Source organism: Amblyomma americanum, chromosome 3 (genome assembly GCF_052857255.1).
Source record: "Amblyomma americanum isolate KBUSLIRL-KWMA chromosome 3, ASM5285725v1, whole genome shotgun sequence".
In the NCBI taxonomy this organism is placed as follows: Eukaryota; Metazoa; Arthropoda; class Arachnida; order Ixodida; family Ixodidae; genus Amblyomma; species Amblyomma americanum.
The window spans coordinates 172,280,592-172,305,644 of NC_135499.1; the positions used below are offsets into that span (position 1 = coordinate 172,280,592).

General features: G+C 44.4%; 1 protein-coding gene across 1 annotated transcript; it reads right to left on the bottom strand.

The window, feature by feature from the left end:
- Window positions 1–5,860: 5,860 nt before the first annotated feature.
- On the bottom strand, window positions 5,861–24,627 carry LOC144125435 (formimidoyltransferase-cyclodeaminase-like). The gene is made up of 13 exons (XM_077658805.1): window positions 24,431–24,627; window positions 23,551–23,734; window positions 22,907–23,035; window positions 22,714–22,802; window positions 21,922–22,101; window positions 21,613–21,732; window positions 21,334–21,483; window positions 16,033–16,221; window positions 13,560–13,721; window positions 12,323–12,366; window positions 10,378–10,516; window positions 8,931–9,026; window positions 5,861–7,764 (listed from the first exon to the last, which is right to left on the bottom strand). Exons 1-13 carry the CDS (start codon window positions 24,485–24,487, stop codon window positions 7,678–7,680), a joined length of 1,626 nt encoding a protein of 541 aa, XP_077514931.1. The 5' UTR covers window positions 24,488–24,627; the 3' UTR covers window positions 5,861–7,677.
- Window positions 24,628–25,053: the final 426 nt, after the last annotated feature.

Below are 25,053 nucleotides of genomic sequence, written 5' to 3' on the forward strand. Positions count from 1 at the left end.
CGAAGTCATTCTGTGGCAGCCACTGCAGAGCTCAGGCTCCCCAGTGTCTTCATCGTGTAGTATATCTTACGGAAAGAATCTGTTGACCTGAAGCCTCCTCCAGGCCCTGCACTCCTTTGGAGTGAGTGACCTATGCGGAAGTGGGAGTCTTCTATCCAGTTTAGGTGTTTCGGTTATTTCGTAATACGTTATGAGAGGGTCTTTATTCCCACTCAAGGGCACTTCCAGAGCAGCTCGGGTGTGTAATTCTCGAGCGAGGCTGTGTGGGGGGTTCTTACTAGGCCTCTGAGCCTCCTTTGAGGTCTAGGCCATGAACTCCGAGCTCCCGGTATCGCACACCACGCGCTGCCGTTCTCACGGCGGCACAGCGGAAATGCGAAAAAAGAACACAACACGGAAGCGGCGGCTGCGTTTTTATGGAGGCAAAACGCTAAGGCGCCCGTGGGCTGTGCGATGTCAGTGCACGTTAAAGATCCCCAGGTGCTAGAAATTATTCCGGAGCCCTCCACTACGGCACCTCTCTCTTCCTTCCTTCTTTCACTCCCTCATTTATCCCTTCAGGTGTCCAACGATTTATGAGACAGATACTGCGCCCTTTCCTTTCCCCAAAAACCAATTATTATTATTATTAACACAACACGGAACAGGACGCTTTGCCCGGGGCCAAACGTTTATTGGGTTCTCCCAAAATCGCTATCTGCTGGATCTGCGACCCTTGTCGTCTGGCTTGGTCGTGCGGCTGACGGGGCAAGACTGCGACAACAAAGAGGGAAGATTGGAGGTAATTACCTGACGTCATTTCGCTGTCGCGGCTCGCTGAAGTCTCCCTCGGCCACGGCCGGTACCCGCCGATCTCGGCGCACTTGCCCGTTGTCACTCTCGGCCAATCAGCGACCGCTTTGGCGGCGCCTGGCGGTGAGCGCTTGCGACCGATTTGAGGAAGGAGGCGGCGCAGCGCTCTCGAGCTGACCTTCTGGCTACTCGGCCGTGGAGAAGGAGGAAAGCGTCCGCTTTCCTGCGTCTGCATGGCGCGCCTCGCCGACCAGGGGAGGATACGGCATTGTACTTAGAAACAGCGCGATGGTTTCATCGCGCTGTTTCTAAGTACAATGCATTACCAACTAGCCCGGAACCTTGCTCTTCTGAAGAATACGGCACTCCGGAACTCCCACAGCTGTGAGCAGCCTCATTACCCGGAATGCCTTCATGAGCAGGAACACATATGAGGGACACCTCTCTGCTTGAGGGGTATCTTCTTAGTAATTTGGCGGCTTGACTGGACTACCCCCTTACAAAAGTTGTGAACAGCTGCCTTACTGTCAGTCAAGATGGCATTGGCTTTGGTACTGACGCACGCTAAGGCAATAGCCGTTGCATAGCGGCCATTTCGTGTTTACAAATTTTCCACCATTCTTCGTTGCCGCCCACTCACTATGTACCTGTCCAGTCTATTTACCCGTCCGTTACCTTTTGCTTCTCATTGATTACCTAATTGACTCTAATTTATAATTATTTTTTCTATCTCCTGGTTACGTATCGATTACTTATCACAGGTCACGCGATTGCACATTTTGAGTTTTCAAACTAGGCGCCACGCTTTGGCTCCGTCCAGACTTCTGGTTTTTCAAATTTGGCGCTACGCTGTAGCTCCGCCTACTACCGGCGTTTTCAAACTTCGCGGTACTTTTTATCTGGCCCCGCCCACTTTTTGACATTTTTGGCTCAAATTAACTATTCATCCGACTTCGAATTTTTTTTGGGGGGGCAGCATCCTCACATCATCCTCTTTCGTTTACAACCACTCGTTTGATGCTATCTCTTCAGAGTTGCCCACAACTGCTGCCGACACATTTTGCGGACACGATCCCCGCCGACATAGCCTAGTAATGAACGCGGAGCTCAGCGGACGAAAAAATACGGCGACAGCGAAGAAATCGGAGGAAAGGCGTACGGCGGCAGCCAAAAGACGAGCTCCTCGGCGGCGACCCGCTAAAAGATGGCGCCAGAGTAGCGCGAGTCGCCGTTCGTTCACCCGAGCAGGGGCTCAGCGGTGGCGGGCCACTGGACGCTGCCCAAGCCGAAACCCAGAGCCGCCTTCGTCCGGTACTGCGTGTTCCGTATGCGGTCGCCTACGGTTCAAATACCGTTGCAGCTGCGCTGAAAAACCGCATTACCGAGAATACTAATCGTCGGCGAGTTTTTTGTCAGAAACCTCGATGTCTGCCCATCGTAACAACGTTACGCTCTGTGAAGGAGATGCTGCCGTGTACAGTTTTGAGGGCTACCGTAAAATGAATAATGGAAAGTGCGCAGTGCCGTATCTCCGAATTCATTAGTCAGTAGAACCCAGATATATGGAACTCGGGTACATCGAATGATTGATAATCGAACAGTCAGAACATTTCTTTGAAAAATTCATGCTAAAGGAAATCCAGTTTTTCTCGTTTATCAAACTCGTGTTTAGCGGCACATCAGATATACGTATCGGACGGCGCGCCGGGCCGCTGTATGTGGCGCTTCAAACTGCGCTCTTCGACCACCTTTTGCACGCGGAGACGGGTTCGGCTGCAAGAAGCTCGCCACTAGCGTGGGTTCTATGTTTTCGTGCTTCTAGGTTACGTTTCCAGGTTACACGGGCTAAATTCACATTTTTTAGTATATCGAGCTATCGATGTTTGAACTATTTCGCGATGCCGTTCGAATTCGATATCTTCGAGTGACACCATATATATTTGAAGTTGTTTACTTATGGAAAGCATATGCCTGGACTGATATTGAATTTTCTTGTGCTCTCAGCTTCTGCACGACATTGTGCGACTCCAGCTGGGCCCAAAGCCGTAAGTCAGAGCCACAGTAACGCCGTCTTAGCTCGCAACTGGCAGTTATTAGCCGTTAATAAGCTCGTAGTGATGTCGCGTGAGTGCCTCTCAATTCACCGAATCCCGCACAGGACCGTGTAGTTTCTGTAAAAATTACTTTACTGTTAGGCGGTACTGTTATGTGGCGAAGTAAGCTTACGTGAGACTTTAGTAGGAAAGTAAGAATGGTGAGGAAACGCGCCAGTAGGTTCGCATGCAGTAACAGAGGCGCCTTAGTGGAGGAAAAAAAACAATGGAGAGAAGGAAGCAACGTATAAAGTAAAATTCTTGTTTGCAACATCGAGGCTTCCGATTCCGCAAACATTACAGCGAGAGCTGTTATAGCTTTGGTTTATCCAAATACACATATAGTCCTGCATTCTACCGTACAGTCTATAGCGATAGCCGTAAGACGCTAATTGCTCAGTGAATTAATTTTATTTTTATTGAATTTAACCTAATTAAATTAAACTTAATTCAATGACCACCACCTGCCAACCGTGGGAGGCGTCTGTATTTTGACCTATAAATATTTCAAAGTTCCTGTCGGTCATCTTTCAGTTGATGTATTTACTCATTGTATGTTACTGCCCCGCCCTCTGAATAAATAGATGGATAAATTTCTGGTGTCGGTGAAACATCAGACTGTGCTGCTGCACCGCTTTGCTAGTGAGTGTGACAACTATATGGGAGCCTGAGCTTCGGTAAACTAGTATAGTATCCACAATCTGTGCTGCTCACAGTATGTCCATGTGAGGGACCTTATTCTGCCTCAGGCATGACTCCTTGCCACGCTGCGCTTATTTAAGTTATGCATGTGTAGCCTTGCATTGCAGGCCAGTTAGCTCTAGGCCGATTCGCTATGCATGCCACTTGAAGAAAGGAAATAAATGTGTGTAGCAAGAAATAACAAGCTGGTTTTCTGGTGTTTCCTATGGGTTTGCAAAATTTAAGTGGACAGGCAACCATGCAAGTAGAGGGTTCCTAAATATTTCCAAAATCAGGTGCACAAAATGATGTGACATGCGATCCCTAGCACAGTGCTTCTCGTAAGCATGCGTTTCTTCGCCTGTAATCCCCTATTTAAATCTTTTATTTTAGTGCACAAGGAAACGATTCGTTAGCTGTGCGCAGCACTGTCGGCCACATAAGTATACTGGATGCAGCTGCGCAAAAAAAAAAAAAATATTTCGACACAGTCACGCATACCAATCACCTGAAATGTCTGAAGGCGTGTAGGAACGTGCATGCTGCATCAGCTTTAACATTACCATAATTTACTATATTTTTAAGAGAACACACGTCCCGCAAACGTTTGTGGCCGAGTATATCAAGGCAGTCAGCCCGCTGCTGTTTTACTCCAAGGCCACACACTGCTGCAAAGCTAAGAAAATTTGTGTCTTCTCTTTCTGTGTCTAAAATTTCTTTAGCTTTAGAACATAATTTTTTATAAGTTCAACTACTCAAAAACTTTAGCTAGTATTCATGACTTTTGAGGTCAATGTTCGGATACCTCTGCCGTGTCCATGCTAAATTTTGAAACACATATTTCTACCAGCAGAGTTTCCTTTATTACCACATATAGAGCAGTGTTTTCTGACCTATATGGTAACAACCAAGGAAGCACTTACTGCATTATGGTCTTGTTTCCAGTGCTATTAAAATTAAATTTCACAGACACCCCCATGTTGGAAAAATCTGTCCATCCGTCCGTTTGAAGCCTCCGTCGGAAGGCGGCAAAGTGGAGAGAGGGAAAGTAGGAGAAAAGACGAAGAGGGGGTGGGAGGAGACGAGTGGTTGGTAGGGGAGGAGAGGGGGTACCGCGATTGATGGCCTGGATCATACCACCGCTCGCACAGTTTGAGCCTAACAGTGGCAGCACCTGCTCCGTCTAGGGGGAACGCTAATGCGAACGCATACTCTGCCGTGTCAACCGCAGTGATTGTCTACAATTTTTCGCACTGGCAGTCATTGAAAATATGTCAGATAAGCAATAATGTGTCTAAAGGGGCAAACTCGTTGGAACCTCGAGGGGTAGAACGTCGTTGTAGCAAAGAGTAAAAAAACGTGAAATAATTCGATATTTCCAAAATTCGCAATATAAAAATTTCATCAAGAACACAACGAAGAGTGCAATTTAGCCAATGAAGGGCAGCAACTTAGTCGACCCTAACTCTAGAGACTGAGGAAGACCTTTTCTGAAGGCTTAGCATCATTTCGAAGCCGCTCGCGGCGATTCCGGAGGCGATTCCGGAGGCTGCGAAAAACTGAGCGCCAAACGTCAGTTAGACTTGCTTATATAATTGGTTTTTGGGGAAAGGAGAGGGCACAGTATCTGTCTCATATGTCTCCCTCGCCGTAAGGAAAGGGATAAAGGAGAGAGTGAAAGAAGAAAGGAAGAAAGAGGTGCCGTAGTGGAGGGCTCCAGAATAATTTCGACCACCTGGGGTTCTTTAACGTGCACACTGACATCGCACAGTACACAGGCCTCTAAAATTTCGCCTCCATTGAAATTAGACCGCCGCGGCCGGGATCGAGCCCGTGTCTTTCGGGCCAGCAGCCGAGCGCCATAACCACTCAGCCACCGTGGGCGGCCTGATTACTGTTATGTTGTTTGTGCACAGGCAGTTAGGCATGTACAGTCAGATTCAAAAGTCACTAGCCCCCCTCAAGTTCCAAACCTTGCTGCACTACATGTGGATGCCACCTGGCACACTCCTGGTGTTGAGACCTGCGCACTGCACTAGTTTCGACACCAGGAATACATAGTCAGGTGGCGGCCGCATTCAGTGCAGCGTGGTTTGGAACATGGAGGGGTGTCTGACTCCAGCTGTACAGCTAGTGGAGCCGAACACAAGGATGTTGCAGGTGTGGAGAACAAAGGGAAGTGTAGCTGGCATATATGAATCTCTGCAATATGCGTTACTGCATCAGTGCAGTCTTGTACGTTCAGTGAGATGCTGCCACTTTGTGCGAGTGGAAAGGAAACACAACAGTCAATATATATATGCAGGCTTCTTTTTACTGACTGGATGTTTTATTGCTTGTACAAATGGGCTGTTTGATCACACAATTTCGTCATGGGACACATTACAACTCCGGTCACAAAACTGACATTTGCATAAAGCAAAAATAAAAATAAAGGAAAGATAAAGCACACATGATAAAAAATATTTGTATCACTTCGGGTGCATCTTCAGGTTAGACAGTGAAGGGACGCTGTTTCACAACCACAAAATCACACTGAACTCGTCTAATATGCTTTCGATTAATGTCCTGCTGCCTCTGCATTTCTGAGCAGTTTGAAGGCTTGCTGCGGATTGTACTCACTGAGCATGGGAGTGATATGACAAATGATGAGTAGGACACATGCCTGAAAGACTCGATGCACTAGTAACACTCCTTTTGCCACCATGATAAAATGAGAGCAGAACCCGCATTTGGGAGAGTAAGCAAATGCATCATGTAAAAAGTTAGTCAAGATGCCATGCGGTTTCGAGGTGTGTAATACTTTTTTGTTTGTGTTGATGTTTAGTGTGGACGGTCAGCCAATAGTTCTTGGCCTGGGATATGGCCACGCGATATTCATTGTGCTCAAAAGCACAAGGTATCTCCTCAGTGGTAAAAAATACCACATTTGTGATACCATTGCTTTGCCTGAAATGCAATATAAGTAATTTTTAATTACAAAGTGCCAGTGATATGGCACAAGCGGTATGAAGTGATACTGAAGCCTCTTGGTTTCAGCCTTGAAACTTGTGCCCAGACTATTGCCCTGAAGAATGTTTGAAGGCATCTCCACATTATATATGGGCCACTGATGTCACACAGTGTGGTGCCAAAAACAACAAATGCGTGAGCTCTGAACATGCCAGATGCACTGGTATACTCACTGATATGACAAAAATCAAGCAATACAGCTTGAAAGTTTGCCAATGTAAGACTTTGAAACAAAGCAATAGTGTCACAAATTCAAGAAATGTTGAATACAAAACCCAAGCATGTCATTGGCAAGTTTAATAACTACGACACTGCAGCAGCGGTACACCCATCTGCATTAAACTAGATCATTTGAGCCAATGATTGTACCCAAGTAAAAAGAAAATGACACAAGTATCAAATCTAGTAATTTAAGCTGCAACATGCATACTTCCACATGCTTGCAACAAACATGTGGAAACTGTCTGAAATGAAATGAAGCATACAGAAGAATAAAAATGCAGGATTCAAAGAGTGCTCAGTTAAATCAATTAAGACATTGCAGGCCAAGAGTAACATTGTCACTATGACCACTGTCAATGCAAGCCTATTGTTGCCACATTATTTATAACACATGGACGTAAACACTTTCTGGTTGAGCTTTGCCTTTCAGGCCTGTCATAACCACTTTGAGAGGCTCCCAATCTTACTGCACACAATTATTAATGCCACAAAGCTGCACTAAAAGGAATAAACATCTTGGAAAAAATAAAGCTTCTGTTTTGTCTCACCATCAGTAGCACTTTCAGTTTGAATACACAAAAGTGTGACTTTGGTAGCCTTTCATCAAAAAATACTGAGAAAGGCTACGAACATTGGTTGCCTCATGCACCCAAGCAGACCAGCTCAAATGCAGTCAGGGAGCAATGAAAGATGTAAACTGTAAATCCATCATGTATAAAAGTGTATATATATATATATATATATATATATATATTATACTGTAAAATGCCTCTCAAAACTTATCCCTTCCCAACAAAAACTTACATGGGTAGGCCCTAAAGGAAGTACAAGGTAGGAATGATCTGCATTATATAATGTGCAATCGGCACCTCCAGTCCTATGATATGCGCTTTTCTAGAATGCTGAGCACTTCAGCACAACCTTTTATTGCTTCTTCACGGTACTGTTCGATTTCTTTCAAAACCTGTAAAACAAAAAGAATAAATATCAACCCAGTGGGTTCTAAGATCTGCATTCACTCTTCAATCATTCTTTTGATCCATCTTTAAAATAGGAATCCAGTATGACGAAATGATCACACGACAGCACTGTAGCCAGCTGTGCGGGGCAGGCAGAACAGTTATACCTATTACCAGGATTGTTTGGATCTGTTTTGTAGAACTGGCATAACAATTCTGTTAAACGAATCCAAACAATCCCGTAAAAAAATCTGCAAACTTACATGCGCAAGCTTCAATGTGCATATCACTGCTCCGCTAGCACATTAAAACCCTTGGACCAAAGTACGGCAAACAAACAAACAGTCTCTCATCAGTTATCAAACAAAATGAAACATTACACCAAGTTGGACACTGACGTTGCCATTACATTGATTCATATGAGTGAACGAACAGTCTGGTTGTAAATTGTTCTCTTTCTTTTTCTTGCAATGCATGTACACCCTTTTTCAAAAGTAAAGAGCCCAGGAGGTTTCATTTTGGGCCACGCTATATGGCTCGTCCTCGCCCCTCCGAAGCTTAGGACTTCCAAGGGTGCTACAAGCTCCACACTACACAGCTTTGAAACAAACCACTTGGGCTCTAAACTTTTGAGAAAGGCTGTACATTGCCATCTTGTACTGGCTTTTCATTCTTCCTGTGTATCCATGTTGTCAGCTGAATGCAACCAGTGTACAAGAAAACATCCACAACTTTACAATTACTAAGAATTTGCACAGTGGGTTCCTTGGCATTTCTTCATTAAAAAAAATTGGAATAAATGTGATCTTTCTGCAGAACATTTCTTGCTTAAGGAAGGCGCTTGTGCCCTTGCGCCCTTTAGATCTGCCCGTGAAAGCTGCAGGATTTCACGAAACTGTTCTGATGACCGCTAAACAACCTATACTTTGCACTGGCACACATAATTAAAGGCCCACCTTTCGATGAGACTGCTGACAACTGCAACATTCAATTTCGCCACTTCCACTTCTGTTTTTGTATTGACGGACAACAGAAAGAAAAGAATTTCAGCCAAAGTAAAGCTGAGAGGTGCCACTATCACTCCCAGATTTGCATACTTGACAAGACAAAACACTCCTTCACCCTTAGGCAAAATGTGAAGTAGCCCAACACATGCTAGTAATATACGCACCTCGTCTCTGTAAACTTCATCTTGCAGTCCCTGGCAGTTCAGAATGACATTCCAGTAAGCACCAAACACACCAGTCTCCAGGCAACGTGCACCAACCTAGAATTGAGTACAATGCAATTTATGACACAAAAGCCGAATGCCAATTCGGAGGCTACACTTCAGATCTTGCACAGCTTACTTAATACTGAGCCCACTAGCAATAGTTAACATTTTGTTGGGCAATATAAATTACAGAGTACATACAACCTCGTTGATAATTTATTTCATAAATGTGAGGAAAAATGTATTATCCGGGAAAATGTGTAATCTAAGACCATTAGTAATTCCGAAAAACATAATGACACATCAAGAACAGTTTTGTTCCCATATAATATTTCAGTTGACCTTACATCATTTCATACGCAGATATCCAAATAGTCTGGACTCCTACATCTGTCTTTATGGTCTGCCTGCAATCTGCCTTCTTTAGATCAAAACTCGGCTGTAAGGACCTTTGGTAGTTCTTTTGGTTCCATGACCACTCAAATATTTGCACCTGCACCAATGTGATGCTCCTAGTACAACAAACACCTGTCCCTTAAGCCCATACATTAAGTGGACATGTGCGTTTTCGGTAACAACAGTATCAAAAACTGGAAGTGCATGCCTTGAACTTAGCACTTACAGTGCCCTTAAAGAAGGCTTTAAGAGGATGAGGCAAAAAAAAAATGACAAACAAGAATGAGAAACATAAGACAAGCACAGTCCTGAACATTTTGTTCTTGCCCATTGTTCACCCCAAGGCCAAGCACTACAACCTAGCCTCGGCCACCGTACCAGTGAATAAAGCAGAGTGCTTATAGTGCGAGACAAAGACATCCTGGACGTCAAACTGTCAGACTGCTTCCACATTTCTACATTTTGCCATAACATATGCCTGTAATGTACTCGTAGCTTTGCATGCGAAAAACCTTTAAGACTAACTATTTTACTGACTGAATCTGCAGGACTGCTGCAGGGTTTGCCTCGAGGCAAGAAGGGTCTTGGTGCTTGGGAACCCTTGCTGCAAACATACTCCTACTGCTACTCAGGCATGGCACAAGGCAGTGGTTTTAAACGTTGGTTTCACAGAAGTCTCGAGTTTCTTGGAGTGCTTTCTGGGCTCCCCGAGTACCTAAATCCATACTATATGCCTCTACCATCCTTTCTCCTTTCAGCTTTATTTTTGGACTAATCTTACTGTAGTTTCTTACATTGCACTCTGTTCCACTCTATAGTCAGTCAATATTGAATGAATTGGGACAGGTTTTTTAACTGTGTATCTGCATGCTCTTTTTCTTGCATGCATGCTAGGCAGCAGGGACAAAGGCCAGGACAGGTGGGGTTCCTCAGCATTTTATAAAACTTGCTGGGGCTCCCCGAGGTTAAACAGACTGAGGTCCTCTGGCGTGCAATGAAGACAGTTCACCTGTAAATCTGCCCGTGCGCCAATGTTGATGATGGATGCCAGCTCTTTTGCAGTGTCCCACAGCTTGCTCACAGACCGAGCCACACCAAGTGGAACAGCAATGGCTTTCTTCAGGCCTGCCTGCATAGCAGCCTCACGGCTGCCATGATGCAATCACAGCATCACTTAAGAGGAAGGCAGAGAACACCTTCTGGACAGATAAGAGCAATCATGGATGTGCTAGTGAAGTATTAAAAAAAAATTGGAGAGGACACTTAAGTGCCACCTTATAAGGGTATGATGCGATAGTGTTAATGGGTTAATGCCCATATATACAGAACTGGCAATTCTAGAATTTACATTCATAGATCCCTGGGTGTCCTCATACCACTCCTAGTGCAGTGGTGCAGCGATTAAGCGGCACAACACTGCCATGCAATGGCAGGTGCTACCACTGGAGGAGCTTATGAGATGCAGGTTGCTCTTCCCAAGCAACTTCTTGTGAGCAATCATTAATCTAACTGCCACCTGCCATGACGGTCACTTTGCTTACAACCTGGTGGGCAGGTTGTGATTATGCCACAAGGTCACGTGACCTAGGTGGCCCACCTAGGTTGCCAGAGTGGCCGGTTGCTTTGGCCGCTCCGGCTGCGAGGCTTCAAACAGTCCACGCTGCCACCGATGCTATCGACGTTGGACAATTTTTTCTGACACGAGGGTACTAATGCACTCGCATTAAAACCTGGTGTAAGACCAGCTTTCTCTTTTTATTTACGGTTGTACTTTAGTCAGCCTTCGCCCGCAATGTCAAACAAGGCATCCCTAATCTAGATAAAGCCAGCGGACTAAATTAGACCACGAGTTTTCCACATGTGTTGCATCGCAAGTGGAAGGATGGTGTCTTGCTGCCTCCACACCCTATCACGTTGTAAGGGCTGCAAGCATTAAAGGGCCACAGAAAGGGATGTTTGAGCTTGGCTTTAAAATGCTTGCACTATGTAGAGTACAGGCCACCGAGCGTCCATGCCGCGTACGAGACCTCAGAAGCGAGTGGGAAATTTACAATACATTTTTAAAAATTCCCGCTTTCGCACCTCGCGGCGACGCGCGGTGCCGGGCTTTCGCACGAAAACCTGGCAGACGACGTCACGTCTTGCAAATGACGTCAGCAGCCGGGGGTTGTCATTGGTTCACAGCGCCAAATTCTTTCAGATGTCACGCGCTACCGCGGCCGCGGCCACTCCGCGCGTGCGTGGCAGCCAGCAGAGGTAGGGGAGGGGCCGAGTGAGTGGGGCTGGTGGAGGAGTGCCGCCGTTTTGGCGTGCGAGAGGAGAGGGAAAGGCGCGAAGGTGTGAAAGTTCAAATTTTGTCTGCATATGACTCAGCTTCCACAAAACGCATTAAAATAATTCTTGCTGGGGAATAATTATGAACCGTCGTCTTTTAACATCCCAGACATAGCGCACCTTTAGTGAGACCCCCTTTCTGGGTCCCTTTAATGAAAGGTAGTGCACAATTGTCTGTACAGCAACCCAGAATAATACAGTATATCTTTTTTACCATTTAAAACCACTTCAGGTTTTGTTTTTAAGGTGTCCCTGTTGAATTTTTGGGGTGGCCTTTTCAAAGCTTTGATGGGAGCTTTCTAATCTGCCAATCATGGTTCTGACAGCAAGAAGCACCAAATATCTTGAGTGGTTTATTCAGCCAGTGCTATTCCAATTATGGTCAGTTTCTAAAGAGAGGAAAACAATGTCAAACATGATGTCACATGGACACCCCAAAGAACACCACAAATGCACTGTTTCGTGAACACCACCTGCCATGCTTCATGTGTCGTGTTGTGCACGACTCCCTGCCTACTAGTATTCGTTATGAGACTCCTTGCTACCCACTTCACATAAGTCTTCACAACTTATTATTTTTTGGGCTTGTGTGCTTCATGGGAGAACACTGTGGTACTTACACTTCTTCCTCTTCAGGGGTGTTCTTTGGTAACTTGTGAGCAGCCTGCACAGCAGTAAGGATAGATATAATACAACAATATTAACCAAGGCATAATGTGGCAGTGTAATACAACAAACTGCCCACAGACAAAAGCAAAAGGCAGAAATATGTTAATTCATCAGTTCCATTTATTGAGTTCCTCTCTTTGCATTAAGATTGTCATTTCCCTCCAATAATCAAAGCCAATAATTGTCACATATCATTATTTTTATTATTTAACACACTTTTTTCAGCATTTGCTCACCTTCAATTTTTGTTGCCTAAAGAATACTGACTTCACCCTCAGCAGGAGAAATAAATGAGAGAATGGTGAATAGGCCAGCATGCTGAGGAATCGCATCAAATATGAACACATCAGTATTAAAAAAAATTGAGGGGACACCTAAGCTCTGCTTTAAGGGTGGAGCTCGATAGCTTTGTAGATGTAGAGGGCATCACAATTACATGATGTAATTAAGAACACGAGTGAAACGCAGATCTACAACATGAAATTACATTATTAAGGTACGAAACAGCGCAACTAACATGAAGGACCAGAAAAAGAAGAAACACAGACACACGCTGACTTACAACTGTCTGTTTTAATCAGAAAACCACATATTTATAATCTCTAATCGCCGCGTCAGAGCCTCACGTCATCATCACAAACTACAACCTAAACAGAAAGACAAATAACAATTGCTGAAACGTTGCTGAAATTACATTACTCGGAAAAGTTTGAGGCAAATACAAAGAAGTGCAGTGAACCCAGGCCGTGACTGATTCTGATGCTTTCAGGAGAGAAAACTGATTCGTTCAGTCATGATCACAGCATACGCTCAGCACGAAGGTGGACGGCACCGAGCAGCGGCTCTGCCTCGTTTTCCACTACACTGACGTGTCTTTATTTTGGCAGTCTCTCCATGCCAGCGCCACTACACCAGTCAGTTGTGCCATGCTGCCACACCAGCCGACCAATCCGGGATTTTTTGCTCATGAATTTTCGCTCACAGCCAACACCGACGATGCTGCTTTTTCTGCGAAATGGGACCCTTAAGCTTTCGCTTAAAATGAAATGCAGGCACATGACTGCCTATACACTGAGGCATTTGTCAAATTGTTGAGCAGCAACAACACATTCACACTGCTTTTCAGTGTTTCCGTGACGAAATCAAACAAGGAGCAAGGAAGACTGAAAGACCAGATGAGGCTGTTACCATATAGTCATTGAAGGCCCCAGTGTCAGCATCCACCATGGGCAGCAGATCATCCATAGTGTGATGCATGATGGGGATCAGCCGCCGCATCTGCTCATCGTAGCGCTCCCATTGTCGCTTGCCATATGTCATCTTGCCCACCATGGCTCCAAGCGCGGCACCCTGTCCACAGACATTAGAGAACAAATGAGAAGCTTGTCCACTGCACTTAATGGATGCATGAAGGCAGGCAAGGGCAAGAAAGGTGTAATTACCCATTATCATCCACCCACGCACAGCTATATAGGTACAAAGCAAAGCTCTACAGCTTTCACAGAAACTTCAGTGTCAAAAAAAATTCATGCTGGTCTACGGATCGAACCCGAGACCACCCCCAACCCGAGACAACCCCCTTGTCCAGGCCAAGTGCTCTACCAACCAAGCTAACCAGGATGGCTATCATATGGCAGGGCGAGGCCAAGTTGACCAATGACTTGGAAGTGAGAACTGTGTTAGTCCAATGTATTCAAGGAAATTCCCCACGGCAGAGTAAGATTTTGAATATAAAAATCTGATTCAAATGATTTTCAAAATCTCACTCCACCTTCTCGGATTCCCTTAAACACGTTTGGCAAGAAGGTTGTATTAAAATCACCGTCATCAGCCAGTTGTGTCCACTACTGGAGAGAAGCCTCTTCTACTGATCTCCAATGAACTCTGTGTTGCGAAAGCTAAGGTTATTCTATCCTTGAAAACTTCCTAGCCTCAATTATAAGCTGCATGGAAATAGCAGGAAAAAGCGGGACACAGGAAACAGCACGACTGCACATCGATGTCTCCAGTCTTCCACCTTGCCCTGTCATTTTGCACTGTTTAAATAACAATCCACACCAACCTGCCCAGCTTTTTGTTCTTCCTAACCTCATCTGCCCACCCGACTATCTGCTGCCCCTGGCTACACTTACCTACCCTTGGGATCTACTCCGTTACCCTAAGGGACTACAGTAAGGTGCAGCTTAAACAACAGCAGTTGGCAACACTGGCCACAGTCTGTGGCGTCCTATATAACTCCACTGGCCAATTACAACAGTGAACAAGATCAGCTTTTTAATGTTTTACTGCATCAAACAAGCCAAATACAGCAAATTTCTTTAGTTTCATCCCATAATTATCGTCTTGTTTAGGTTAAAAGAAAAGCTTTTACAACGATCTACTTTTTGTCATGGAGAAATCCTGTTTAGCAGTCCTGAATGTGGGCGGAGCTTCGCGGCAGATTTAAATTGTATCTGACTATAGTATCAGTTATTTTTTCTCTGCATCACACGCTGCCCTGCCCGTGCCATTTCCCGTTCTTTATTTGAGTTCGGATATCATTAACTCGTGCTTATTGTCTAATGCATTCTGCTCTCTTCCCATCTCTTAACATTACCCCTAACATACAAGCCATCAACCACGTCCTTCGGAAATCCGAGCAACGATGATATATTTTCTCATTGAAAGGCACCCTCCAAGGTTGATCAGGAGAAAAGCAAAGGTGATCAATGCTGTAAATGCAGATTTCCAATACCAGCAGTATTTTTCTTTATACAATTTGTTGCCAGTGCTATTTAACAGTCACACAGTTAAAAAAGTCACACAGTTAAAACAAGGAGAGGCCAAGAAAATTCAATGAGTGAATCAATACCCAACAACACAAAACAACTCAAACATTCAAAGATTTCAACACCCTGTCTCCTGATACTATTACTCTCATTCGCTATTGAAATGCACGGCAGATGCAAAGAACAAAAACCAAGTAAAAGCCAAACAATTAAACACTGCACTTGTAACACAAATTGAAAGGAACTGCACACAGAGAATAATGACACATTTTCAGCCTTCATGGATTAGAAATTACAAGGAGCAGAGATGCACACACAAGGTTCTAAATATGGGGAGCACTTTGATTTCTACTGAGTGAAAAGCTACTAGATGCAGTTTGCTATTAAGCTAAAGTACAATACAGGTGTGCAAAAGCTTTGCAGTACAGCACGGCTGGTTATGTGAACTAAATATGACATCCATTAAGGTGGGCTATAAATTTAAATAAGAAAAAAAGTGCCCTGCCCACAACTCAATGTGACATTCGATAGATCGGGGCTACTTAAAAGGATTGAAAAATAACGAGTCCCTGCCTTCAACAATTATGCACAACAGGCTAGCTGAATGTGACAGTGAAAGGAACAAATATAGTACAATGCAACAAAATTGTGCTGGACTATTACATGCATTGGCATCTCAACCCTGTTTCCAACCCTACCACTGCAATGTTAAAAGACATATTAAGTTTGTTTAATCAGTTTTTTGTTTCATGTCATTTGAATTTATTTTGCATGCAATAGCACACAACAGCATATCCATGCCTGCAAGCGGAATTTAGAAAAAGATCAAGACTCTGCAGGTTAAAATTATGCAAAAAGCGTGTGAAAACAAAACAAAATGCAGGAAGGCATACAAGAGAGGCTACAGCCGCGGCAACGGAACCGCCACCAGGGGTTGGGGTCCTGGCTCCAACTATGTGGATGAAGTCGGACAACGTTTTCCGTGCCAACGGGCCCAGCCTGTCATCGGGCAGCATGTACTCAATGATGCGCTCTGCTGGCTCAAATGGGCCCAGTGAGTTGAGCCCAAGCCGGTTGATGGCCTGCACACCGTCAGACAGGTTAAGCAGATAAGCAGATATCACTGGTCATGGTCCTTGAGCGAGAAGTCATAAAACAACTGGTTGTTGACAAAAAACTGAACTAAATGAATGTAGTTTGGTGTTTTTGAATGGGAAAACATCGCTTGTATGTGCTGGTTTGAATTCTCCACTATCTATACACAATTACAGGATGGAAACTGCTGAGCAAACCAGCTGTTGGCAGTATCAGAACTACAGTATAACCTCTCTGATACGGTCTTTTTTAAATGCGGGAGAAGAGTGTATTAACCGGGAAAACTAATCATGCAAACCACTTAAAATTTTGAAAAATGTGACTCCAGAACGAAGCACAAAGGCACTAAAAGACGCGTCAACTTACTAAAAAGGTCGTCTACACTTCATAGTGTAAAGTCTGAAGAGTTTTAATGCGACATCATTATGGCGTCTTTTCGCCAAATCTTGTCACCGTCGTCATTTTCGAATACTTTGCCCCGTTGCACATGTGTACCGCGGAGAGGCCACTATGGCAGCTGACTGCTGCTGTGTCTCTGCTGGTGTCTGTGCCCCCAGGCCCGGTCCGTTCGTTAGTCCATCGTCATCGTTTCCAGATGATTTTTCCCATTGCGTCTGTGCACACCGAGGAAGCCACCCTGAAAGCCGACTACTGTAAGTGCCATCGGGCACTTACAGTCTTTAAAATGCTTCACTCCAATGCACTCATGTAATGGGGAGAGGCCACCCTAGATACTGAGCGCTGCTAAGCTTCTGTTTATGTCGCGTGCCCCTCACCCACCAGCTCACCTTCTCTGGCTCGTTGAACACATCATACAAGCGGAAGTTGGCAAAATTATAAACGCATTTTTCAGAGAGTCGTATCTCCTGGAACGTATTAACCATAATAAAAAGACTGCAACTTAATGAGACATTTTTATCGCTCACAATTTTTTTGCGTACGAATCATCAAGATTCAAAAATTAAACAACATTAAATGTGTCTTTTAATTTGTTTAATGCGTTAGCATTAGAACCCCATTAGCGAAAAGTGTCCGGCGTTGGCAGCGTTTGAAGCCTCGGGGGAGAGAAGACAAAGTGGATAGAGGGGACGCATTAGTGGGAGGCGACGGGTGGCGAGAGGTAACAGTGGTCGCCAATCAGAGTTGAGAGGTGGGAACAGTGGCAAGAAAGTACGGTGCGGCACACCGTTGCTGATGGACTGGATGATGTCACCCGCCACCGTCAGGGGGGGAACACTAATGCTAATGCATAGTACTCTGCCACATGAATAGCATTGATAGTCTGTCAAGTTTAGAGCAATAACACTTATAGTAGCTATTTCCAGCATTTAGCCATTGTGTGTTTGTTTGCCTGTCTGCCTGAAGCCGGCTTTGTTGCAGGCTGCCCACTGGGTTTTGGGCAACCTGCCAGGTGTGTGTGACACACACACACACACATAACTGGCAAGTTGCCCACTGTGAGAGGTGGCAGTTAAATTAATGCTTAGACATGAGAGGTTGCTCAGGAAGAGCAGCCTGGATGTCGCAAGCCCCACCGATGGTGGCACCTGCCATCACAGGGTAGTGGCGCACCGTTTAACTGCTGCACCATGGCGCGAGGAGTGGTACGAAGACTCCCAGAGATCTATGAATGTAAAGTAGAGGGTGACCAATTCCGCATACATGGGCATTACCCCATTATTGCTAGCCAGACAACTTCCATCCATGAAAAATGGATCCGAATGCAGGAAATGAAGAGAAAACCAAACTGCTGGCGCATCTAATTTGCATTTGGCCTAACTATGCAAATCGACCATTTTTTTTTTAACAGTTTAATCATGTCTATGAGGGTCTGGGCTAAAAGCACTAAAAAATAAACACTGCATTCAACAAGAATTTGTACGGAGGTATGGCACAAGACTGTAAACTAAGATCAGTGTGACAAAGTGCCTTGTTTCAGGTCACAACTACACTTGTGTGGATAGTTTTGTGACACTCTCAACTGAATAACTGTCTTGAACAAACAGCGCGAACAAAGACGAGCACAAAAGACAAGAAAGCGAACGACACGGCGCTGGTCGTAGCGAACGACACGGCGCTGGTCGTTCGCTTTCTGTGCAGTACTATGAGGAATCTTCTCAGAATAAATGGATCAAATAGCTGTGCTGAACAGCAGCTGCCTACATTAGGAATATTGACTGGTTTATACTTACAAAAACAAGGCCTACAAATTTTCTGGCTAGAACGCTAATCGCTGAGCAACCAATGCCTCTGCTTTTCAAAAGCTGCTGCACTCAAAACGGCTCTCGCAATTTAGTTGCACAGCAGTTATAAAACATCCACAGTAAGGGCTGAATCCTGAGCAGTGCAGTTGCAAGTCATACAGCTTCCTTACTCACAATCTCCCAAAAGAAACTGTGGTCGTATGATGCAGCCAGAATTTCTGCAAACTTTGCAAAGTTATGTTTGAGTCAATTGAAGCATAGTTTCGCTATCCTAATGAAAGTATCCATTATTCACAGGCATAAAATATGGTGCAGAAATTAGTCACTGAAATGCTCTTAAAATACGCATGTTGAACTGCATCATGTCGCACATCACTACACTTTGATTTCAAAACCATGTTTCATCTACTTCTGACACTACAGTATCCAGTGATAAAAAATGAGGCCATGACAATCGTAAAAATGGAATTATATAACATAATGGACAGCTGGGTTCCCACAGTTGCCATTTTACGCATTTTTATAAAAAACCTGCCCAAATGAGCTTTTAGTGAAATAAAAATGAGCATGTAGCAGTGTGTCACTTTTCATAAATATCTGCTGGCTCTGCTCTTTTCCAGCCACTTTTGTACCAGGATTTCATTCTTTCATGTTCCTAGCAAAATATTTTTTTATATGTGTTACAACTGGTGCACTGACTCGACTTTCACCACAAGAAGAGTGTTTGCATTCCTGCTGTTTTGTCATGTTCAGTATGTGAAAGTAAGTAATAAAGCGAACCAAATGCTGGCAACCGCCTATTTAAAATAACCAATAATATTAAATACGTGCACACAAATAATTTTAAACTTGGGTACAAGAAAAAAGAAATTAAAAGGTGCAAGAAGTGTTCAATAGTATGATAAAACATTGAAGACTGCATCCTAAAACAATAACTTTCAGGGAATCCACTCATATCCTTACGAGGCACAAAGTGACAAGAATGAAAATGATCACACCGCTATACACGTCAAGAATACTGGCTAAAAGAATATATTAACATAAGCAGGACAATGCTACCTCAGTCAGCCATGGAGGACAGCTAACATTGGACTGCCTTGTCCATGTGTCTACAGTTGACTTCTGTTAACTTGACCTCTTCAGGCCAAGCAAAATCAGTAAAAACTACAAAAGTTAGAATGAAAAGATATGTTCAAAATTTTGTGCAAAAAAAAAATGCCAATGCTTTTCACCTTCACATGGGGCTCAGAAGTGCACTGCACCTCACTCCCCATGTCCATAAGTGTTCCCATTCTCATGCTCATGTGGATCACATAATGACCCATTTCCGAAGGCAATTGATTTCAGGCCCACACGTCCCTAATGGCTCAGGGCCACCTCGGAAACATTCACTTCGGCAAGCAGGAGAATGTGGCAGTTTCTAGTTACGACATAAGACACCACCAACAGCGATATTTATCCCAGACCCTCGACCAGCTATTGCGGTACAATAAACCTTAGTGATAAGCACTGTAAAATCTGGCTGCACAGCCTTCGTGCGCAAGGTGCCTTTCTACGAGCGGAGATGCAGCCATCACCTTAGTAGTAGTCAGTCGTGGTTCACGAAGATCCTTGCTGTCATCCTTACTGCTGCCGTCTTTACATCCAAAGTTATGGAAGGTATGTTTGGCACTAGCTAGCCACAGGCCACATTCACAGAGCACCTTTCATGAAAGAGCGGAGCAGTAACTGGCCAGCACTAGCCACTGCTATGACAGGAGGAGCCCGGGGCAGTCATAAACTATTCTTAATTGCAAATTATTTGCACTGATTATCTCACAGCCTGACGCAAGCTAAATTTATCAGTGTTGCCGTTGGACCTGAGTGAGATTGAGTGCCCTTGCAGGCGTGTCTGCCCCAGAAACGTCCCTCCCCATTTCCTAGTCACCTCCATGCAGGGGCCTCAAGCTAGAAATTTTGTGCAAACGCTCTGTCGGCTGGCATAGGTCCCACAACTTAAAACACTACAGACACCTAATTTTAGTTGTGTGTTTTCTTCTTTCAAATGTTGCACTAGACATTAGAATATATGGATCAGTGTGGTATTTGCCTATGACTGCAAAATAATTTATAACTGAATTTCTTCTCTTATGCTATTTTGGTTTCAGTTTCACCAACCAAATGATGGCTGTGATGTGTAGTTGGCTTTTAGATCACGTAAAGCACGAGAAAAACTAAAATATAAACACTGATATGTAGTTTTAATTCACTACACATAAACCGGCCTGCTTCAAGAGCTGGAATGACCAAAAGACATATCAGCTGTTATATTACTCTTCTTTATGTGCTTTATGTGACCTAAAGATCAACTACACGTCACAGCCAAGCTCAAAGCGCTGCATCAGCTATGCCAAGGAAGCATTGCTTTTCATCGAAGGGCTCACCAGAGAGTGTAAACTATAATAAGATATAATGAACAGTCCTGAATGAAAAAACAAACTGCATTTAACACCAAATCACAAACATCTTACCAAGATGTGGTCACATGGTGGGATACACTGATAATGACAAGGTTTCACCACAAGATGCCATTTCAGTTTGTGCTATGTGATTTTTGATGCCAAATTAAAATTGCAGATCCTTGTTTCTTTGGTTTTACAGTGCACGATTCTTACAATATAAGGCAACATCTTTTAATTTCCATCACAATGTCATAACACATTTTGGTCAGCAGTCAGCCTTTTTAGCACCTTTTTTTAACTTCCATTGCACTTGGTGCTGGAGACAGTAGTATTCATAAATAAAAGCAGAAATTTTAGGAAGCAAGCACCACGACGCTGTGTCTTTTCAAATACTGCTATGAATTATAACGCAAGTACTATCTATTATTAAATAAAAAGCTAAACTGCTCCTCACCAGGTGAACTTTCTGGTCCTCTTCAAGAACAAAGAGATTCTCTTTCTTCATGTAGAATTCAGCGGCTGCTAGAATGGCTTTCAATGGAACGACACCCACTATCTGTGAACCCGTGACTGCCAGCTTCAATGACTTGGCTATTCTTGTGATCTGGAACAGTTGTAAAAGTCAAGTGCAAACAATCTGCAAATCATAATTTAGTGATCTGCTTTGCAACATGCTAATCACACCACATACAGCCAGAGTGAATGTTCAGAAAAGTGTGGCAACAATGCTTACCTCCTCATACACCACATGTACTGGTGTGATGTCATGATCTAAAACATTCACCGAAACTTGAGCAATGTTGTTTTCTTCGAGCCACCAGCCGACAGCCTGAGTGCTCTTGAGGAGACCAGGCTGCAAATAAAAAGTAGAAATTCCAAGCAAGCTCTTTGACAGGACTGACCAATATACTTTAAATTATGCCCATTCAAAGGAACTACAACAGAATTCTCAGAACTCCCCAAAAGCAATGTCGTGGATGAAGCTGTCCAGAAACTCTTCCAACACTTACGTGTGGAGGAGTGCCTCCTAGTTTCCACTTACCTGGCCTTTTCCCCTTCCCTCCTCTCGAATGTCAAGTGCAATGCGGTGTGCCTGCTCCTTGGTGGAGAGCACGTTGATGTTGTACGCAATTAGAAACTTGCGGGCCCCAGACATTGTGGCTCCCCACTGCGGCACAAATTCGGCTGGTCCATAGTCGGGCCTCCATTCAGGCTTTAAAATCTGCATAGATGTGGCAACACAGAATCTACTGATTTGTATAAAGCATTACACGGGCAAATGCTCCACAAATGCAGCTGCTATTTTTTTCTATTTGAGGGTGAGTTCTAGCCTTGCAACAATGGCATATAGGAGCAAAAGCTCCAATCTTTGGAATGGTGCGATATTGTGACAAATATTCCAAGCCAGCTGTGTGAGCGCAGAGATTGACTAGAAATGACAACTGTTCCCACACACTTGAGGGTGCTGCACTGGGAAGTTTTATCCTATGCTAACAACTGCATCCAGTCCATGCATCTCCATAAAAATTTCCTTTCTCTGAGACGCTGCGCACTCCTCACTCATGTATTGGTGCATTACCAGAGTGCTTCTACTCATATGGTATGGACAGGCCAAGATGAATTTGTTGTTGCTCATACTGTACTCAGAAAGCTGCAACTAAGCATTTAAACACTAACCACATCTTCATAGACAAACAATGCAAATTCAGTTTGAAGACTGTACCTTCCATAGTTTAGGTTTTAGCCTCTAGTGTAAAGCTTCCCTCATTAGTGTATTAGCCATCCGGAAGTGTCGCTCAACTCTAGTACAGAGCACCAAAGACAGGATTCACACCTTTTCACAGAGTCCTTCGTATTCTCCTGAACGAATCTGGGGCACACTGCGCCTGTAGTCGTGTTGCGATGCAAAGCCATAGAGATAAACTGCAACACAAAGGTAATGGGTAGCAGGGTTAGTTTCCTTAAAATAACATGCAAGCGACTTCGTACACAGCAAGCATAAACTGAGTGGCAAAAATGACACTTGCCTGGCACGTTTAACTCTGCTGCAAGTTTCTCCCCAAACTTTCTGGCGCAATAGACGCACTCTTCCATTTCAACGCCTTGCACGGGAATGAACGGACACACATCTAATGCCCCAAGCCTTGCGTGTTCCCCTGTATAAGAAAAATAAACAAAATCAGAATAAACGTATGCTGAATCCTGATGCATGCGATCAACAAAGTAAATTTATGCAATGCAGTCTGGTTCCCAAAGAGCACAAACGTTTAGGATTTAATTAGAACATTTCAATCTGCTCAGGCCACCACTGGAACGAAGTGCTAAACGTAATTTCACAAAACATAAACTGTAGTTTAAATAGGGCACATTCCAGCAAGTGGCTTTTATTAACTATAACGTAAATCCAAGCCATATGTTTAGGAATACACGCAGCACGGATGCACAATTATTGTCACACTAAAGCCTCGTGCACTGAATGCTGAAGTGGTGTCCTGTACAGCAACTACACCTGCTAATGCTTGCATCACACATATGGAGCACGACGGCAGCTGGTACATATATTTACAAAAATCGCATGTGTGTACTCAGTTTTAACCACTGATCATATGGCTTCGTTAAAAGGTCTTTCAAGATACAGCACTTACATGCACACCGTACTGCTACAATTTACCTTTATGCTTTGTCATGTCAATGCGCTTGTAGGCCACCCTGGCCGCATTGAGTGCTCCTTGGATGACTGCATCAGGCGAACCCACGAACGTGTACACAGTACGATTGGTGGAAGAACCAGGATCTACACCTAACAAGGATACACCCTGTGTCGACTTGATGGCTTTTGTTATTTCGTCAATGACCTGAAATTAAACAAATTCATACCATTAATGAGGTTGTTTGTGCGCTGCTCGATTGCGCCATGCAGTTTCGAATACAACTGCACCCTGCTCTCTTGCACACTATATATAGTGAACAAGCCCAAGGGTGCTTTCACATGTGCCAGGAATGGTGAGCTCGTGGCGATTGAAATTTCACTCGTGTATATGCCTTTTATGGACCAATATGCAAGCCCTCACTGTGGTTATTAGCACGGGTTATAAACTCATCGTTCAATATGAAAGTCTTTATAAGGTCATAACAAATTTGCTGTTCATCACGGCGAAACACGAAAGTACGCGCCGCGTTTATCAAAATCACTTTGAAGAAGAAATCTGTGGAAGAGTGTCCATAACTGCCTACATGTGCCCTTAAATAAACATAGCACACGAAGGCAAACTCCACACGAAGGCAAACTCCACTGAGGCGTAAAGGATTTCGAAAAGTCGCGGTTACGTCAAAGCTGGATACACGCGAGAGTATGTGTTTGCATAGAATTAGGCACACCACCTGCGCACATGTGTTCGCTATGCGTGGTAGTGCGCATACCTGTAGCGTTGCGATTGTGTAACGATATAAACCGTTTACTCATGTACACTATGGGCATGTTAACGGGACGAAACAACCTGTGCAGGCGGCGACGAGCGAAACCGATCGCCCCTCGAGTGGAAAGCACCCACCTCTTGATCCTGACCCTCGGAAAAGTTGGGCACGCACTCCACGATCTTTGTGCGCATATTGTAGCTGTGCAGGCGCCAAGGGATGCAGGTTCTTTGGCTGCTGGAATCTGGTTCACAGAGCAATTGCTGTTAGCCTTATCGTCTGCTAGGGAACCTTGTCAAAGCGACGCGCAGCAGCGGCGGCGCCGCCTGCCTTGCAAAACACGGAGGCATCAGCGACAGCAGCGCCATCCAGACATTGGCGTCGTAAATTTCTGTGCCCCCTCGACCTCCTCCTTTTCATACTTTTTATTTTTGGCCGAGCAGAATGCTCTGTTTACCTGCACAGACCTAGCCACCTCACAAATGCTGCGCTAAATTGCGCTAAATTTGCATAAGCTGCATACGATGTCATCTATCGACGAGCCTTCCGAGTTTCAAGCTTCCAACCCATCTTCCAACCATACTCTCATCGAGCTTTCTCCGCGCGTGAATTGGTGTGTCGAGGGGACATATTGGGTGGACACAGAAGTGCGGCTGCACATCACGCAATGTCTTCTCTGCAATGCCTTGAAGCTGCATTTGGAGATTTCGAACACTGCTTTGGCTTTACCCGGTGCTGCCTGCCCCAAGCACGCCCAAGC

Excerpts from the sequence above, each read along its gene's own strand:
- LOC144125435 (XM_077658805.1), bottom strand. The coding sequence starts at position 24,487 with ATGCGCACAAAGATCGTGGAGTGCGTGCCCAACTTTTCCGAGGGTCAG. Across the intron at positions 22,102-22,713 it reads ACGAAGGACTCTGTGAAAAG|ATTTTAAAGCCTGAATGGAG; the intron begins GTGTGAATCCTG and ends ACATCTATGCAG. Across the intron at positions 21,733-21,921 it reads AGGGAAGGGGAAAAGGCCAG|CCTGGTCTCCTCAAGAGCAC; the intron begins GTAAGTGGAAAC and ends TTTTATTTGCAG.